Source organism: Equus caballus, chromosome 18 (assembly GCF_041296265.1).
Source record: "Equus caballus isolate H_3958 breed thoroughbred chromosome 18, TB-T2T, whole genome shotgun sequence".
Taxonomy (NCBI): Eukaryota; Metazoa; Chordata; class Mammalia; order Perissodactyla; family Equidae; genus Equus; species Equus caballus.
Genome location: NC_091701.1, coordinates 67,949,645 through 67,970,157, shown reverse-complemented (window position 1 = coordinate 67,970,157; position 20,513 = coordinate 67,949,645). Strand labels below are relative to the sequence as shown.

General features: G+C 33.6%; 1 protein-coding gene across 4 annotated transcripts in view; it reads right to left on the bottom strand.

The window, feature by feature from the left end:
* The window catches only part of GLS (glutaminase), an 80,169-nt gene that overhangs the window by 50,457 nt on the left and 9,199 nt on the right, over positions 1 to 20,513 (bottom strand). For all 4 annotated transcript variants that reach the window (XM_023622236.2, XM_070241445.1, XM_023622237.2 and 1 more), the window contains exons 2-6: positions 14,697 to 14,793; positions 14,214 to 14,335; positions 9,477 to 9,606; positions 8,664 to 8,743; positions 4,618 to 4,781 (exon numbers count right to left, since the gene is read on the bottom strand). In XM_023622236.2, the coding sequence (XP_023478004.2) occupies positions 4,618 to 4,781; positions 8,664 to 8,743; positions 9,477 to 9,606; positions 14,214 to 14,335; positions 14,697 to 14,793 (593 nt within the window). The remainder of the gene's footprint in view (positions 1 to 4,617; positions 4,782 to 8,663; positions 8,744 to 9,476; positions 9,607 to 14,213; positions 14,336 to 14,696; positions 14,794 to 20,513) is intronic.

Sequence of the window (20,513 nt, the reverse complement as noted above, 5' to 3'; positions counted from 1 at the left end):
TCTAGCAGAAATAGGTTATTGCCACATTATTAGCCTCCTTGAATTTTAAGTAAGTCATCTTCTGTGAGATGAGCCTATAGCTAAACAACTTTGAGCTCTGGAAAACAGCCTGGCAGTTCTTCAAATTGATGAACCAAGAGTTATCATATGACCCAGCAATCTGCCTCCCAGGTAAATAACCAAAAGAAATAAAAGCATATGTATACACAAAAACTAGTACACAAACGTTCATGGCAGCATTACTGATAATAGTCAAAAAGCAAAAATCACAGGCCAGCCCTGGTAACCTAGTAGTTAAGTTCAGCATGCTCGGCTTCGGCAACCAGTTTGGTTCCTGGTCGCACATCTACACCACTCGTCAGTTAGTGGCCATGCTGTGGTGGTGGCTGACATAAAAAAAAAAAAAAAATGTTGACAGCAGATGTTAGCTCAGGGCCAATCCTCCCTCACAAAAAAAAGTAAGAAATAACCTAAATGTCCTATCAGCTGATGAATGGATAAATAAAATGTGGCATTATTATCCATATAATGGAATATTATTCAGCAACAAAAAAATGAAGTACTGATATATGCTGTAACACAAAAGCACCTTAAAAACAGTATGCTAGTAAAATATGCCAGTCATGAAAGACCAAATATATGAACTGTCCAGAATAGGCAAATCTATAGGACAGAAAGTAGATTACTAGTTGCTAGTGTAGAAGAGAAAGGGGTACTGACTGCTCATGGGTACGAGGTATCTTTGTGGGTTGATAAGAGTCCCAGAGTTGATTGTGCTGATGGTTGCACAACCCTATGAATATACCAAAAGCCACTGAATTACACACCTTAAATGGGTGAATTGTATGGTACATGAATAGTATTTCAACAAAGCTGTTAAAAATTTTTAGGGGCCAGCCCCATGGCTGAGTGGTTAAGTTCATGTGCTCTGCTTTGGCGGCGCAGGGTTTCACCGGTTCCGATCCTCAGCGTGGCGCTAGCACCACTCATCAAGCCATGCTGAGGCAGCATCCCATACAGCACAACCAGAAGGACCTACAACTAGAATACAGAACTACGTACTGGGGGGCTTTGGAGAGAAGGGAAAAAAAAAAGGAAGATTGGCAACAAATGTTAGCTCAGGGCTAATCTTTAATTTAAAAAAATCAATAAAGACAAAAAATTGGATAACTTATAGTCTACCAGTTTCCCTCAACATAAGATCAACAATGTGATTTAGTAGCTAGGTTTTAAACATTGTACATTTTGGGTTACCCATGATAACAACTAGTTCCAAAAGTTAAAAGAAAACTTAGTATGATATCTGAGTATGACAATCAAGATTTTACCTATTCCATACTATGCTAAGAGAAGCTTGCTTTCTCCGAGGTCACATGAAACGAGAGGAACTGCTGCGCAGAAAATTACTACCTGGCAAGAGGAAGCCAACAAACAAAGATTTTCCTACATCATCCACTTGAGAGAATAACCACACACAGACAGAAAGCAGAATATGGAAATCCCACTGAACTAAATTAGTTTATACTCGTATTTGTGTAGATATTCATGTATCTGTCCTTTCTTGTTTTTTTCTGACATCATAAGGTTTAGACACTGGGGTCCTAGAAGGCAGCTATTCTTCATGGTACTACATAAATGTGGGCATTTAATATTTTTTAAATCATAAATATTCTGCAAATACTACATAAGCTACAATCAAGAGGTTCTTTCAAAGAACACTAAAGCATTTCATGGCATGACAGTGCAATTTTCAGATGAAAGCAACTGCTCACTCTGCCTTTGGCTCGAAACCCAGACATGTGAACGTTTGGAAATACACCAGAGATATTATAACACCAGCATTACTGCAGTCTAAAACCTCTGACTGTGAAATCTACTCTGCCGTAGAGAGAAGAGAGTTACAAGTTTACTTTAGAATTTTTAATTAAAAAATATTTATGACAGCACAAATAACAAGCTAATTAATAAAGGCTACTATGCAAAATAATGACATATATGTGCTTGGTATAATGACAAAATGGACATGTGCGACATCTGAAATTTATGGGAATGTTTTTAACCAGAATGCACAAAACTGCTTAATTTTAACAAGCATTTATTCCCTCCGAGGCAATAAAAAACACAGAAAGTTCTTTCATATTACACCAGAAAAAGCTTTTCAAACTGCTAAGCATATGCAGCTTACAAAGATGTGGTTCATAACTGAGCCTAAGTCAAAGTTTGCTAATGCATATATTGAAGAACTAAAAACTATCAATGTTAAGTTAAGTTTATATTTTAGGTATTATACTGGAATTTTACAGGGCCATATAAAAATTCAATATACTCTATATATAGTTTAATCCTGCAGTGCCCACCTAATCATTCAAACTTTGTTCTTTCTATACAATTCAGTCCTGTCTTCCTCATGCAAATTAATTCAACTTCTCCTTTTTCTCAAATCCTCTACACATATAAACCAACATATACATTTTGGCTTCTGTGAAGTACAAACTCGTAAGATAATATAATTAGCAGTATGCAATGCTTGAGTTTGTCTTCTTTTCCCTATTAGATGTATGTAACTTCTTCTGTAGTCTTTAGTATTAGCTAGCTAAGTTACTCCAAGAACCCAGGCCATGTACCCTCCCATAGCTGTTAACAATATAAGGGAAGAAGGCTATACAAATATTTGTTGATTAACCTAATTTCTACCAAAATGTGGAAAAGGACTTCACCAGGAGATAGTGGTTTCCAAATCCGACACCTCCATCAAGTAACTTATTTCCTGATTTATAATGACAGAAAATATCAGCCAATTCCTCACCACAAGACTATAACTTTTTAAGCTGTAAAACATTTTAAAACTACTGATATTAAAAAGAGTAATTAAAAAGATAATTTCTTTATCTATTCACTATATTCATATTAAACTTAATTTATCACCACAATATTAAAAAGCTAGGACAGCATTAATACATTTTTTTAAATGTTGTAATGCTAGATACACAGACACACATGCACACACACAAAATATAGTTTCACCATAAATCTACTCTTGACATTTTAAATATGAAAAAGACCTACAAACTGTTTTTTGCTGGGGCTACTCTAAAACCAAGACTCTAGAGTACAGAACCTATGCAGAACTCAGGAAGGAGTGAGGCCTTCATTTTCCCACTACTTCCGAGATTTCTAGTATTGGCTCTGGCTCGGGAATATCAAGGCAAAACCTCTGTTAAACTTTCTATTTCAGTTACTATAAACTAGTGCTAAATTCCTCAGTTCTTATTATGATTTTTTTCTCACAGACTACAGTGTCAATAAATCGTAATTTGTTAAAATTACAAATGTATATGGCAAAAAATTTATAATATTAAGTTCATTTAACCCAAGCCCATTTTATTTACTTTTTATTTCTGAAATACTTCTTCACATTCAAATTCCCAAGTTCTATTCTTTAAAAAGTTCTCTCAAAATCAGTCAATTCAACAGAACCACCTAGATTATTCTACTTTGCCTTATAAAGGAAAATATGAATTCTTCTTATAAAACATTTAATCTTGTTAGAACAAAAATATTAATTCCTTCTATATTAAATCTGGATGTGAGTTTCATAAATAAGGTACTTCTGCATATGATGTCCTTATTGAAGTTGCTAGTTTATGGAAATCTCCATGAAATCAATCGTAGCATTAGAATAGAAAGATTATGGCAAAACAGGTAAGAAAATATAATTGCTCTCAAAACAAACAGGAGGAGAAGCATAAGAAAATACCAGTCTTATAACTTCATTAAAAAAAGATGAGTATAAAGCACATTTTTTTATTTAGCAGAAACAAAATATAAAAGTATATTTCTCACAACCATTATTGTAACCACTGAATTTCTTCACTCTTGCTTTCTTCAATTCTATCTTTACTCATCACACAATGAAGAACCTAGCATATGCCCGAAAGATTAAAAAATAGAAACCAATCCATAGGTTGGCGTTTAGATTTAAAACCTCTATCAGATCAAAAGCACTGTCTTTGACCTCCCCTTTTCTTTTGGATTCCTGCAGAGTACTAAGACGTGTTAGTTATCCAAGTATTTAATACAAGATGTTTCTTTCAAATATTGAATGCTATGAAAGATAAAAAGCAAAAACACTTATTATTTCATCTAGGGCCACCATAAAACTTATTACGGAAGTTTTCAAATATACACAATATAGAAAAGTAGAAAGAACAGAAACACCCATGTGTCCATCATTTAACTTCAAAAACTGCCAACATACAGTAACAAGCACACTCAGCACCCCCAGCTACACTCCACTGAATTACCTTAAAGCAAATGCCAGACATTGTGAGATTTTACTACAAGACATTCCCCAATAGGTGGTTATAAAGCAAAAATCTTACTCCTTGCCCCAATCTTCTCCCTAGCCCACTTTCCAGTGGTATAAGATGCCTAAAATAACAATTTTAACAAGTAGGTGATTAAACTATCTCTATGGGTTTTACAGAATTCCAGGACAAATGAAAAAAAGTATGAATGCTTTTAAATTTCTGCAAAAAAATTTTAAAAATAGCTACTTAGATATACATAGGAAAATGAAGTACTTCTTTTTCCAACCAACTTTTATGTAATTCTTACCATCTTCATTTAAAAACAGTTTGTTGAATCTTAATCCACTTGGCTCTTTCCCAACATATCGATGCACGTATTCTGTTCCAAGATCATTAACAGCAATGGCATATTTCAAAGGTTTTACACAGGACTGAAGACAAAATGGAACTTTGGTATCTCCAATAGAATGCCTATTTAAAAGTAGATTTAAAAAAAAATTAAGATCAACTGGAAAAAAAGTAACTGAATAATTTGACTTAATCTGATTTACAAAGGTTTTCCCGTAATTCAACCACAAGTTTACTTGGATATTAAAGAATAAATATAAGTATGTTTATTTTAAGAAGGATATTGCAAAAAAAGGGCAAAAGTTTAAAGTACTCAGGTAACAGAATGGTTCAAAATTAGATGATAAATAATTAAGTGAAAACTTTCTTCTGAGGGCAAGAGAGTATGGCCCTCCTTACTCCTACCTGTATTCAATCACATTAAATGAACTAGCTCTTTCAGAAATTAGTCACCGTTTTTTTACTCATAGCTTTAATCATGGCTAAACTGATTAGTTTTTAAACAGAGCTCAGTTTAGATTCAATACCGTTCTCTGAGACCCTGTCTATAAATGCCTCACCTTGTGATCGATAGCTACTCACAATTCTAACTCCATTAAAAGAAATAGCATCCAGTTTTATAAATCTGATAGAGCTGGCACTAATGGTAGTCATTATCACCATGTAGATAAACAGAACAAAAAGAAAGCTTTATATGTTACCAAACTGGGATGCACATGGAGAATAGGTTTGAAAACGAAAAAGTTCTGACTGACCTCTCAGTATAATATAAGCCTTACGACGGCAGAGATCTTTGTTTTATTTGCTGAAGTATGCCAGGTGCCCTGAACAATGCCCCAACACATTACAGGCATGCATTCATTCATTCAGACTGAACTCATTCACAGTCAAACTGGGTACTACTAATAACTACCCTGGACAAATGGGTTAACGGAGACATCAGAGGGCAGAAATGTCAGAGGGCCACCTCGCCTCTAAGTATATTATGGAATATAAATACGTATATATAGCAAAAGTATATAATCCTTTTCCTAAGAAATTTATGAATAATTTCTAATTCAACTTGTAACTTCAACTTAATACCCATTCGAAAACCATACAAAGCCTGTCTTACTGCTTTTGGATTTAAAAATACATATGTTCTAGTCCAGAGTCAACTTTTAAAATTCTCTATATAAGAAAACTAAAAGAATTATCTCTATACACTGAGAATGTTTAAGAAAAAAACCATGTGCAAGCATTACATGACAATAATTTCCTCCACATATAAAAATTTCTAATACATGATAAACCACTTCCTCCACATATAAAAACAGGAATATCACTCCTTATTGGAATTTGCTCCATAAGAATAAAGCCATGTCTTCTCAAGTATTTGTGTCCTTTCATAGTACTCAGCATTTAATTCAATACACAGTGAGTGTTTAGTACATTTTACAGGCCCAGATGAGGATAAGAGCCTGTCATAAGGGAGAGAACGACGGACTAGACGTTAAGAGACCTAGGGCTCATTTCACCTCTGCCAGTATTGTATGAACTCTGGGCCTCAGATTCCTTACCTTAAGAATGAATGGGTTAAACCATATGGTTTTTACCGTAAATACTCGAGGAGGATAATTAGTAGAAAAATAAGAAGATCGTTTAAAATGAACGCACTTAAGAGATCAAAAAAGAGGAGAAACTCTAATTGGGACATTATCTTGAAAGTTAAAACCTAAAATTATATGGCTAAATGACTTGCAGTTTTTACAAAATTTAGGATAGAATCACATCTCTGATACAACTTCAAACAAACTGTATACAATTAGGAGCTGTATACCGTATTTGTGTAAGTTATATTTTAATTAAAAAAAAAAATAGGGGCTGGCCAAGTGGCATAGTGGTTAAGTTTGCACATTCTGTTTCAGTGGCCCAGGGTTCACCGGTTTGGATCCGGGGTGCAGACCTACATACCACTTGTCAAGCCATCCTGTGGCAGGCGTCCCACATATAAAATATAGGAAGATGGGCATGGATGTTAGCTCAGGGCCAGTCTTCCTCAGCAAAAAGAGGAGGACTGGCAGCAGATGTTAGCTCAGGGCTAATCCCCCTCAAAAAAAAGATAAATAATGACCTTAGTGAAAAACAAAAAACCAGAAAGATCATACCTCTGAGCTAAGTCTTCGAATGAGTAAAAAATATTGATTTTTCTTTTCTTTTTTGGCATAATTTACCAGACTGACAAAACCAAATTACAACATGATAATAAATCTTTATGTCTCACAGCACAATAAAAAGAGTCAGTCTTGAAAAAATATTTCAGAACTTTTTCCATTTTTCCAAGGGCTTCTCTTAATTCACTGATTTTGAAAATCAAACCATCCTCTTGGAAGTGCTCTCACATCATTATCCCTTTTATAGCTCTCCTAGATCCTCCTGTGTCAGTGGCTGTGCCTGCAGTGTAAGCATTTCCCAAAGATCACTTTCATGGATTTCTTGAAATCCAGCATGTTTTGCAAAAGACTTTTCATTTTGCAAATGACTGATGGGTAACAGACTATAAAGAAGTCCCCTCTTACCTGAAAAGGATATGTTGCAGGACCCCTAGTGGATGCCTTGAACCACGGATAGTACCGAACCCTATATATACCATGTTTTTTCCTATACATACATAACTATGATAAAGTTTAATTTATAAATTAGGTACAGTAAGAGATGAACAACCATAACTAAAAGTAAAACAGAAGAATTATAACAGTAAACTGTAATACAAGTTATGTGAATGTGGTCTCTCTCTCTCAAAATAGTTTATTGTACAAATGTAATGCTTTTTCCATCTTTATTAAGCACTTATCACACACTGTGGTCGTAACTTTTGCAGTTTGAGGTGGGACAACATAACTAGCAGGAATTTCTTTTTCCTCTTTCACAATTTCATGGATAGAAAATTCATTCTTACTGTAGATCTCAGCAACTTCAGCATACAATTTTTCTTCTTTCCTTATTAAGTGGAGAACTTTCACCTTTTCACTTAAAGGAAGCACTTTATGGCTTCTCTTTGGCATATTGCCAAACTGCCAGCATCACTACTCTTGTGCTTTGTAGCCATTATTAAGTAAAATAAGGGTTACTTGAACACAAACACTGAGATACCAAGACAGAGAATCTAAGCACAATGGCTACTAAGTGACTAGATGGTAGGTAGTGTATATAAGGATGATTCACCTCCAGATAGGATGGAGTGGAATGGCAAGAGATTTCATCATGCTACTCAAATGACGGGCAATTTAAAACTTATGAACTGTTTATTTCTGGAATTTTCCACTAACATTTTCTGAGCAGGGTTGACTGCAGGTAACTGAAATCACGGATATGGGGGGACTACTGTACAGTCGTGTGTTGCTTAATGATGGGGATATGTTCTAAGAAATGTGTTGTTAGGCAATTTCATCATTGTGGGAACATCACAGAGTATACTTACATAAACCTAGATGGTGTAGCCTGCTGCACACCTAGGCTATATGGTACTGATCTTATGGGACAACCATTGTACATGCAGTCCGTTGCTGGCCAAAACATTGCTATGCAGCGCATGACTGTCCTCTTAATTATCGTGCTAATCATATCAGGAGCATGAGGAACAAGATAATGACAGGCTGGGTAATCAAAGTTAAGCTGAGAAATGGGAATTAATTTTATTAGTGGTCAGCTCATTAGTGAATAATTTCATGTTTTGATAAGTCTGTTTTTCCTAAACAAATTCCTAATTGCAGGTACTTGAATAAACACTCAAATAAGAAGAGTACAACTGTGAATAAGATAGATGAAATGCCTCATAAAATTTAGTGTAAGGTTATTGTTTCAGTTGAGGTTTTTAAATTCAAATATAAACTTATTCACCTTCTTGAATTTATGTCATATTAGAGCTAATTTCCATTACAGAAGATGCTCCTCTGGCCCTCCTGCTCACTGTTACACAAAATTTAAGGCTTAGAGTTGGTTTTCATGGATTTGAAATAAACTTACCTCTGTCCATCTACTGTACAAACGGATACACCCCACAAATCAGGACTGAATTTGGCTAGTTGAGGAATATAATCTGCAACCTATCCAAAATATTGGAAAGAAATGAACAGATATAATATAGGCAAATAATATTTTCTTCTACCAAAAAATTTATCTCAATTTAGCTTCCACCAATGGATAGTTATTTTATAGTGCCCAGTGGCTTTGTAGTCTATCTTTTATAAGAATATTCAATAAAAACTAAGGGCACAACAGACCAAGATTACAGGTGACAGATCTAAGTGATTTCTCTCAGTCTCCATCACCCCTATGTTTTCCAATCCATTCTCTCTTCTTAGAAAAGCAGTCTAAAACAGGAACTAGGACTTGATTTTTTTTTAGGGGAAAGAAATAGAGAACTTCCTTAATCAGGGTGATGCTGGTAGGGTTTTACTATCTAAAAACTTCCAATCCAAAGAAAAAAATAAAACAGCCCTTAATATATTTAGAGGATTTTTAAAACTGGAAACATTTTATTTAATGTTCGAGTATTCCTGCAGAAATTCCTAATAAAGTTACTTTTTTATTAAAGATTTAAAAGCCATCTCAATCACTTGAAAATCAAAAAGAATTCTTAAACATAGATTCATTTTTAGCCAAAATAACAAAGTCAAATATTTAAAATATTTTAAAACCACTTAACCCAGTCACCTCATTTAAATTTCTTAATTAGCAAAACACAAGAACACTATACAATTTTATTCTTTATAGCTCTAGTTGAGCTGAATTTATTAAGTAATTGCTTTAGAAAAATATTCACATCAAAAACATTACCTTTCCTCCAGACTGCTTTTTAGCACTTTCATATAACTCATCAATGTGTGAGGTAAAAGACATAAAGTCAGGAATGACAAACTTTCTTCTAAACGCTTGTGTCAACAAAACAATGTTGCTTTGAACACATCTGTGAAATGTGAGGAAAAAATTAATAGACTAGGTATCTTTCAAATATTAGTACTTGGTAATAACAATATTAAGTATGAGAATATTTAAAACAATGAGAAATTCATCATTTTATACAATAATCTAAATTCTATAAATTATACTTTCCATATTATTTTCTTTCCTTCAAGCAGCCTTTCCTGCAACTGCTTATAAGTTGTTGAACAAGTTAAAAAAATAAATTAGATTGCCTAAAAGTTGTCGAAGATTAAAAGAGCAGAGCGTTCCACCAAGTTAAGCATCAAGACTATCTAAAAACAAGATTCTTAGCCAACCAGAGTTGATAAACATTCATCATGACATTTGATTAACAAAAATCAGACTTTAATATGTGATAGTTAAGATCATGTTTATTTTTCGATTAAGTAACCTCAGACATACATCCCTTAGTTCCTATATAACTACTACCAGTATTTCAAAGAAAAACTAAATGTTTTGTATTTTAATATATTTTTCCTGAATTTTTCCAAAATTACATTTTGAAAAATTTGCATTTCTAAGCTAAAAGAGATAAAATTAACTTTACTTAATCAGATTAATTTGTCTCAGATGAAATACTTATTAAAACGCTTGTAAAAATAATATACAATTTTAAAGAAAATTATATATAAAGCATTATAATTATTTTATATTATTTGAAGCACCAAAAATGTTAAATTACATTATTCTATTCATTGTAAGATACATAATACATTGTAGAATAAAAATCTTTGCTTGTTAAAAACTATTTAAAAGATATGGTAAGCCATAGCGGATGCAAGGGCATGAAATCTGAAGATTTAAACCAATATTCTGCTTTGCTCTAAAGAAGTTTTAAGCCAGAAAATCAATATATTAATATAATCTTAAAGAAGAGTTTTGTAAATAGGTTCCAGCCAACCATATACTCTAAGCTCATATTCTTAGCGTCTCAGTAATTTAGTAATAGAATACTTAGGTGATAAATGAAGACTTGCTAGACATGAGCATCAAGCCATAATACAAACTTAAGACTAAGCCCTTAACAGGCAAAAAGCCAGATGTGTACAGTTGAAGTATTCATTAACTATGGAAAGTTTTTTATGTAGATTCCTCACAGGTAAGTGATTTGATGCTATATTACCAGCTTCTTTGGGGAAGAGGAAAAAAAAGTTCTAAGTTTCAAGTACTACTCATCCTGTTTAACCCTCAAAACATCAGCATTTTGAGAAGGAAGATTTTCCACTTTACAGATAAGAAAACTCTATGAGTAACTTGCAAAGTAAATAATCTGTACTAATAAATGGAGTAGATATTCTTTTTCAGTCCACAGTAAAAGAGAAATTTTTATATCTCAAGTTGTTCTCAGTGAAACACCAAATTAAAATTAAAAGCCAGATATCACATTTTAACTATAAGAAACTCCAGGATATATATGCACTTGGTCAACATAAAATTAAAGGATTTAAAATAAAATAGGTTGTTTTCAGCGATAAAGATGTGCACCACTTACAACGTGAAAAAACTGTAGTCCTAATTTCCATTATTAACCTATAGATATAGAAATAATTGCCATCCCAGAGATAAAAAATATTTACTTCAATAAACTTTGATAAATTGTCTTCTGATAGTTTCAATGTTAATCTAAAAAATATTGTTTTGCCATTGATTTAAGATTTAATGTCTCAAATAGCAATTCAACTTGCACATAAAAAAGTTGTAAGAAACACCAAAGAACATATTTCTCAGCAGAAAAAAGTTAACAATTCCTGATCTTAACTCAGTATATCTGTATCAAATCAAATTTACATCCTCAGTTTTCAACAAGTTATACATGAGAAAATATGAGGACTGTCAAACAAATTTAAATGATCAACCTACTACTTTTTAACTCTTTAAAATTAATCAGCACTTTTAGAAGGAGGCTTTACAATTACCAAAATTGTACACTCAGTGAAACGGGTAGTTTTTTTTTGCTGTATCACAAAGTGCTGGTAGAGCTGTACTAACAACCCTCACAGGTGAATTACTGGCCAATAAAGTCAATCTTGCCGCTCAGAAGTGTCTAACTGCACACTGACAAGATTCTGAACAGTAATGCTTTTCTTGAGAGTTATTATATTAAAGATGTCAGGAATCTAACTAGAAAATTAGAAGTCTTATAAACTGAACTCTGAGAAGGAACTGCCTACACACTTAAGCAAGTCACATCTTTCTCATGCTTTGTTCAGTTTTCTCATCTGTAAATTGGGAATAATCATCATTTTTCTTTCCTTCTTAAGTGTTTATGATTAACAACTGTAATGAACATCAATGTTTTACAAAATATCTCAAATATGATTTTTCATTAGTAAAATAACATAATGGATATGAATTTTTTAAGAAAATCAAACATACAAATGCAATGACTACCATTTATTTTCCCCCAAAACAGAAAAAAACAAAAACTTATGATCACACATAAAAATAGTTTTAATACTTGTATGGTTAAAAATGCATGAATAAATAAGACATTCGTTTTTAACACAAATTTTCTACTATCTATTAGTATTAATTATTAGCATTAAAAACAACTGATATCTAGATGGGTACAGGCAGTCTCCAATTTACAAGCAGATAATATGCTCCAAAATGTATGCTTAGACTCATTTTCCTATTTAAAAAAAATGTCATACATAACAGTTGTTTCTCCGATTATCCTGAAAGGCTAAATATATTAACAATATATTTTAGGTAAAATATCAACACACCGATTTCAACCAAACCTATCCACCTTTATAAATTACTTCTCTGCGAAAATGAATTCCATTATAACATCTTCCTCCCACCTGCATGGAGGTGAGATAGTTCATTTCGGTCAACACTAACTAGAAAACCTCTTATTTTGAAAACAGAGAAAGAAATTCTCTGGAGCAATCACCTTTCCAGGTGACCTGAAAGGTTAATAGATGTTTTGAATCACCTCATTCTAGGCATAAAAAGAGAAATCACTATGCCTATAGACTTAGACTTTTCCACTGCCTGTTCATATACACCTCTAAGCGTTTGTCAACTTGAGAACTGCCTGCGTTACAATCATGAATTCTTTAAAAAACTGAATTAGCGTTTAAAATAATGGTAATTGTTATTTTTATATAATTATGGGTAGAAAATTTTATGATTAAAATTCATAATCAGGATATTTAAATTACTTTTAATTTCAAATTTAAACACAGCAACATGTTTACAAAGCACAAAAAAATTTTAAACAGTACTAAAAAGGTATAAAATACTGCTTTCACTTAAAATTCCAAAGTAATTCCTCATACCTATTATCAACAAATCCACCTACCATCTCTTTGACTTCACTCTTGGATACGCCAAAATAACTCCCCAGAAGGCACCATAAATCAAGAAAGAGTGCTTTGCACAGATAGTTCATGAACACTAAAAATAAAATAACCCTACTGCAAAGGCACTGCTAACTAGAAATGATTCCCTTCCCTCCACAAAGAAATAGTTTCTGAAGACTCAAAACTCCTAACACCAATACCAGCATGGACCTAAAATCTACACTTTCTAAAGTCAGCTGAGTTAACAGAATCAAGAACCTTGTGGGGAAAAGATAAGAATCCAAATTGTCAGCAGTGCACCATGCACGCAGGAAACTTTGGAGGACCTCAGATCAATACTTATACCTTCAGATGACTTAAAACTCCAGGATATTCCCAGGAGCTAACTAGAACAAATCATCTAGCCCCCAAAAGAAAAATAAAAATACATACATATGTACAAATAAACTTTCAAGGTAAATGGTGGAACTCTTTAGATCTATCTCAACTTAAGTCTACGGTCTGGAAAAAGCCAAGGTCTTACAGTAGTGTTTACAGTGCTATACTATTTTCACTTAACTATTAGTAGTTTAAAATACCATTTACTTCTTTGGGATCCATTACAAACATGCTATCCATTAAATTATTAAGTAATCAGACTACTAGGAACATATTAATGAAGATAAATAATAAACAGTTAGGCAAATATAGGAAAGTAAAATATTCTCATTTGACCGTATCAAGGCCTTAATCTCCAAGTTGTCTTTGGTTTTCAAATATTTTGAGGGAAATGAAAATAGTCAAATGCCTACTTATTAATATGTCTGAAAGAAGAGAGGAGAGAAGCAGACAATGTAGATACATAAACCTAAGGAATACAGACTGTCTGAAGCCTTCTCATTGTATGACATCATCTAAATCACCTTGTAGGAAAGAACAGAGACCAAGCTGAGAAAGCCTGCAAGACATGCAGAGGAACTGGAGATCAGTTTAAGCCACGACAGGACAAAGTGTGTGCTCTATTCAGACTGAATGCAATCTGCAGGTACTGTGACTTGGAAACGGCGATAGCTACATTTCCCTAGAGCAGTTTCAAACAAAGTATACTCTCAGCCCCAGTGTATTCCAGAAGCTTAATGCGCATCAGTTCTTCAAACAATTGATGTTTATAAATCCCCCCTCCCAACCCTTTTTCAGTTACACAGGAAGCACTGGTCTTCAAAGACGCAATTTTGTTTAAAATGAAAAATCACCATATAACATAGCAAATCACCATTAAAGGTTTGGCAGAAATTTTTACTTTTTAAAAAGATCTTTGTCTAGCATGACACCATCTGATGTTGTTTGAAGAGTTAATCTTAACATATCCATACACTCTTTCAACCTGGGATCAGACGTTCGCAATCCTGTAGATTTGAGTGCCTGTTTTTAAAAAAATAAGAGTTTGTAAATACATAGTGCAAATAATATATATATGCTTATTCCAACTACAAGTTTTTATTTCTGTATATAAAAACTTCTACCTAAGAACTGAATATGTATATTGCATTTTAGCTTTACTATTACCCACTTTCTGGACAAGTTTCTCATTGTTTCTTTCATTTTCTTTCACTGATTACCTTGAAATGAGCATGACGAAAATTTGAAAACATAATAAGAGAAACAGTGTCAGTCAGAATCTACATGTCAAATGACCTTTAAAACTACATTTCAATATTATTATATTACTGATCCAGTATTACTGATTTTTAAAAACTTAAAACAGAAAGATGTAAAAACTTACTGTAATAAATTTATGAACAGGTATTTTCTCTTGTCCTTCTGCAATTGTATAGAACAGCAAATCTTCCAAGCTAGGTAACAGACCCTGTTTTATTTTACTAAAGGAGGAAAAAGAAGATAAATTAATCCTTGTGTGAAGAGGATTTTAGCTACATCTATTAGTATATAATCACTGATCCAGACTACAGCTGAGTTGATCTACTCAAGACTACTGTCACAATAAATGCTGATTTACCAAAATCAATTCAGTATTACTGAAACCACACTCAAAAAAAACGTAAAAGATGATTCATTAATGAATACAGATATTGTTTAATCTCAGGTTTTGAAATCTTCATTACCATTTCTTGTGGTACTAATGCCCAGCCATCTGTTATGATGATAACTTTCTGTACAGCTTAATACAATCACTCAATACTATTTACAGACCTCAGCAAATGTTCAAGAGCCAACACTTTGTTTTGTTGTTGTTTTATTAATATGACTTTATTTATATATTATTCACATAGTTAACATGATTGTAAAATCTGGGGGAGACAGCAATTAAGTACTAGACAGTAAAGACTAGCACACAAGTTCTTGAATCCTGGCTATAATATTTACTGAGTCATCTTGGGAAATTAATTAACCTTTCTGTGATTCAGTTTCCTCATCTAAGAAAGTTAGATAATAGCGCCTACCTCACAGGGTTGTGAGGATCAACTGACTCAATACATTCAATATCTTTAACACTGCCTGGCAGAGAGTAGTTCTCAATTGATGGTAGTTGTGGTTACTATTTCTAAAGTGATCTAGGCTTACATATATAGATCAGATGCCACAAACCACAAAAACTGTTAGAATAAAAATTTCACTATAAAAAATACATTAAAATCTTCATTAACAAATAAACTAGTATAAGATGCTATAATTAACCAAACATTTAAACAAGAAATTTTTTCCTAGCCACTGAAAAGCTTGCAAGTAAACAAACTATAATAAACCTGCTAAATGTCTTTTTTACGGCTCTGAAACTAAAACACACATTTTGTTACTTTGAACATCAATGACTATCATTAAGTATTGTAGTGATGTTCTCAAGATTACAGAACTAAGGTAACCAATTGCCTCCTCATCCATCACTATTTATTAAAACGGGAGAGGGAAACATATATGTGTGTATGCATAAAATATTCTGGAAAGAACATTACCTGTGTTTCAATAAACCAAGAGAGAAAACTAGAAAGAGAGCAAAAAGAAGGAGGGAATACTTGTTTTCTTAAATTCAGAACTTAATACAGTCAATTCCAGACTATTTATAGGTATAATGGCAATTTTCATTGGAAAATTGTATATATTACTTCCATAAAATAAACTGTCACATAGTGTAGGTCTGTTTAAAATCGTGTTTTTATACTGTTAAAAAGAACTTTTCCTGGGGCCAGCCCTGTGGCCGAGTGGTTAAGTTCGGGCACTCTACTTCGGCAGCCCAGGGTTTTGCCAGTTTGGATCCTGGGCACAGACATGGCACCGCTCATCAGGCCATGTTGAGGCGGCATCCCACATGCCACAACTAGAAGGACCCACAACTAAAAGTATACAACTATCTACTGGGGGGATTTGGGGAGAAAAAGCAAAAAAAAAAAAAAAAAAGATTGGCAAGTTGTTAGCTCAGGTGCCAATCTAAAAGAAAAAAAAACTTTTCTAGGTGTCTAAATGTTTCCTGGACTACCCAAAGATTACATAATAATTCCATACTTGAGTAAGACCACTTGTATTCAATTATTTCCTAATATAATTACTTTCCTACTGTTAGTAGTCCATATATTTCTACCTTAAGAAGACAACAAAATATAGAGTTGGTTCATAGTATGTACATTTATAAACACATATATAAAATTTCTCCTAAAAGAAACATTACTGTTAGTATTAATATCATTTATACTTGTTCTCAAAGCTATTACACCAACTTAGTTTTCAGGGTCAACCTTGAAATATATGACTTTCATGCCAATGTTTTTAAAAAACTAACACATAAGATTATCACAATTTAGGCTCTTACAGAACTTTTAAAAAGGTATTTGGGATATTTTAACAATAAGAGCTAAAATTTATTGATCATTTATGTCCTAAATACTCTGCTAAGTGTTTTACATGCATTCAAATTTAATCCCTCCAATGATCTTATGATAGGAGGTACTATTATTATCCAAAATATAGTATGGTTCCTGGTGCACAGTAGAAACTCAATAAATTTATTATTTCTTGAAAAAAATGAATGACCCTATCCCCATTTCACAGATGAGGAAACAGAGGCTCAAAGGGGTCAAGAAACTTTCCAAGACTGCACAGGGGCATATATGTATTTAGAACCCCCATTTCTCTGGCTCCAGAGTCCAAACTATTTACCGCTACAGTATACTGGCTCTCAAACTTACTAGCTAGTTATGACTTTTATAAGGTACAATTTTTCTAGGTCTTACGCTGATCTAAAATCATTGAACAGTGTTCAACAACAATGATGACTTAATATTTAAAGAAAAATTGAGCCAGCTGTCAAAAAAATCAGTGGAAAATAACAGACCAATTATTTACAGAAAATGGTTTGTCAAATAAACTTTAGATAGTGGTAGTTTATCATTTTCAAAAACTGCAGAATAAGCTTTCTATTTATCACACTAGTAAATGGTATTTGCTTTGCCTAAAAGCTATGTAAATAACATAAAATATACACTTCTTTAGCTTATGGTACATAGTGCAAAAAATTAAAATAACCATGTTATTGCCACAGCAAGCAAAAAATGTAAATATTTACTTGCTTTTGGACAAGAAACTGATTTTTATCCACAGGAGAGATTTAAGTCATCCCTATAAAATAGGCCCACACAATAAACGGTCAAAACTGATACAAAGAAAGTACTACCTATCTTAGCATTTAAAAGTTCAGACTCTGATTTGAGAATGAGTTCACTTCAACAGTCTGGTGAGCCCACAAATATAAAGATTCTCCCCAAATTTTCAAATAGGTAGTACTCCAGAGATATTTCTTGACATTACTCCCTCTTCTCTCCACAAATTTAATATGGCTTTGTGGCAACGTTTCACAATAATGTGCTTTACCATTAAAATTCAAAAGCTGAAATAACTGCAGTTTTCAGTAGCTATACAGTAACTAGGAAATCCTTGAAAAGAACTTAAGTTTTAATGACAAAAAAAATATTATTATAGCAGGCTTTCAAATTGTAACATCAACAATTATTGATAAACCCAAGTAAACCCTCCACATTCCCTAGGGAAAAACATAAAATGGTTATGACACTCAGCAACTAAAATAGGACGTAAGGGGAAGATTAGGAAATTCACAGAAAAATCCTTGTTTCACACCTTATTATTCCTTCCCTTTTTTTTTTTTTTTTAAAGATTTTATTTTTTTCCTTTTTCTCCCCAAAGCCCCCCGGTACATAGTTGTGTATTCTTCGTTGTGGGTTCTTCTAGTTGTGGCATGTGGGACGCTGCCCCAGCGTGGTCTGATGAGCAGTGCCATGTCCGCGCCCAGGACTCGAACCAACGAAACACTGGGCCGCCTGCAGCGGAGCGCGCGAACTCAACCACTCGGCCACAGGGCCAGCCCCTATTCCTTCCCTTTTATTCTACCTCATTTCCTTTCTAATTTCTGCCTTTAAGATTCTTTCACCATCATTTTGTTCCTTCTTTTCCCATTCCTTTCCCTACTTTACCTTCATAAAATACCTGCCTAAAAATAAAAATGAGTTCTTTAAAAAAAACAGGAAAAAAATCCCATGTATTTAACTGGCATCTAAAATACGTACAGCATTATGTTAGCCATTGCTTACAGTCTAAAAGGGAAAGAGGAGACGTACATTACAAGGAATTACAAGAAAGGAACTATGGGATCCTATCACTGAAAAATTACTTCACTGTGGACTAAAGTTAAGCTTTTCTAGAAGAGATGGAATTTGAGCTGGACTTGAAAGATGGGTAGGAGCTGGAAACATGGCAACAGAAAGCGATTTCCAGCAAAGGAACCAGAATGATCCAAAGCCATGAAGGTAAGCATTCACTGGGTGTTTACAAAGAACAGCAAACAGCTAGAGCACAGAATATAATATATGAATTAAGGTGCCTGTTTCTACCCATGAGCTGTTAAAACACCTAACTTTCAGGGTTGAGAGAGATCTATATAAATCAACCAATAAATGAGGAGACCATTCCCCAAAATTTACATATGGAGTTTAAATTCAGGGCCAACTTCTACAACATGAAAAGAGGCACTGTCTTTGTTTATTTTACTGATCAACCAGTTTCCCAATACCAAAAGACAATTAAAATTCCTCAGTCTGGTATTCAGTTCTCTATAACTTGACTTTGTACAATCTATTCCTAACTTATCACTTATAATTCACCAATGTAATTGACTAGACTCACCGACCTATAAATAAGCCCTGCTATCTCACCTTTACTTTTTACCTATATATGCCTTCTGTCTACAACATTACTCTTCCTAAACCTTAAAGGTATCAATGATCATTCCAATTGTGTCAGAGGGTTTTCCCCAATGGGGTTCTCTATCCTCTTTTTAGCACACACTGAGTGCATCACTAAGTTTTGTAATTTTCTTATACAGCGTATAATGTGCCAACCATCAGGGATATAAAGATGAACAAAGTAAGGTTGCCACCTAGGAGAGGCAAGACTACAGTAATGTGGCCAAAGTACTATGACAGAAGTCTAAGAAAGGTATTAGGAAGTATAAAATAACATTCAATTTTGCCTTGGTGGGTGGGAGAAATCAAGAAAATTTATAATTTATAATTAGGAGCAATACTGAAAATACATCCTCATCAGTTCCAAAATTTTATAAAAGAAAAACCTCTACTATCAAACAAAAGGATGAAAATGAAAAGCAAGTCTTTACTAAAAACAGCAAAAGGAGAAGAGGGAAAAAAACTGAAACCAACTACACTGCTTTATTTCGTTAAATAATGTTTCATATTACCTGACCCCTCCAAGCTATAAGGCTTCAAGGTTGGGGTAAATGCCTTTCTAAATTTTTTTGGGGGGCGGGGGAAGGGTGTCAAATCCCACATAACCCAAACACATAGTTTTAGTATGCTAAATCTACCAGATAGTAAAAAACTGTTTTTTCAACTAGGTTAAAAAAATAAACGAGCTCCACTAATAGAACACAAAAGAATACTTTGGTGTTTTTATTTATGTCTTCATTTTAAAACAATGATCTTTAAAAAATATTTGGAGTTGTTTTTAAATCAGTTTATCATTTTGAATTCAGAGGGGTCTGACAGTAAGTGTCCATCAACACAAGCAAATTAGTAGCTTAAATCTGTGAGGCTGAAAGTTGAATTGAGGGTGGCCATATACCATTATAAGCCTAAGAAAGTGAAAAAAATCTGCTCATCCTCCAAGTCATTTTGCCCCAAGGCTACTGGTGGAATTTAAAAACAAAATCTTACGTCTTTTGTGGCTTTTTGCTGTTGTTTTATCTTAAAACTCTATGTGGTAAAGCAAGGTGGGCCAACTGTCCCCAATTTACAGATAAGGACAGAGTCTCAAAGTCAAGCAACATGTCCAATGTCACACAACTCTTAAGTGGCTAGACTAGAATTAGTCCTAGAAAGCTGGTCCTTAATTCCTAGTCTCAGATTCTTCCTGCTATGCCACACCAACTGTGCTCAGTTGCTAACACTCCATTTTAGGAGGAATACCTGGAGTTCATTCAGAAGAATGAAAGATGAGACTCCTTATATACGGAAGACTTTCTAGCCAAAAGGCTAACAGGTGAATTACTTATGTTAGATGA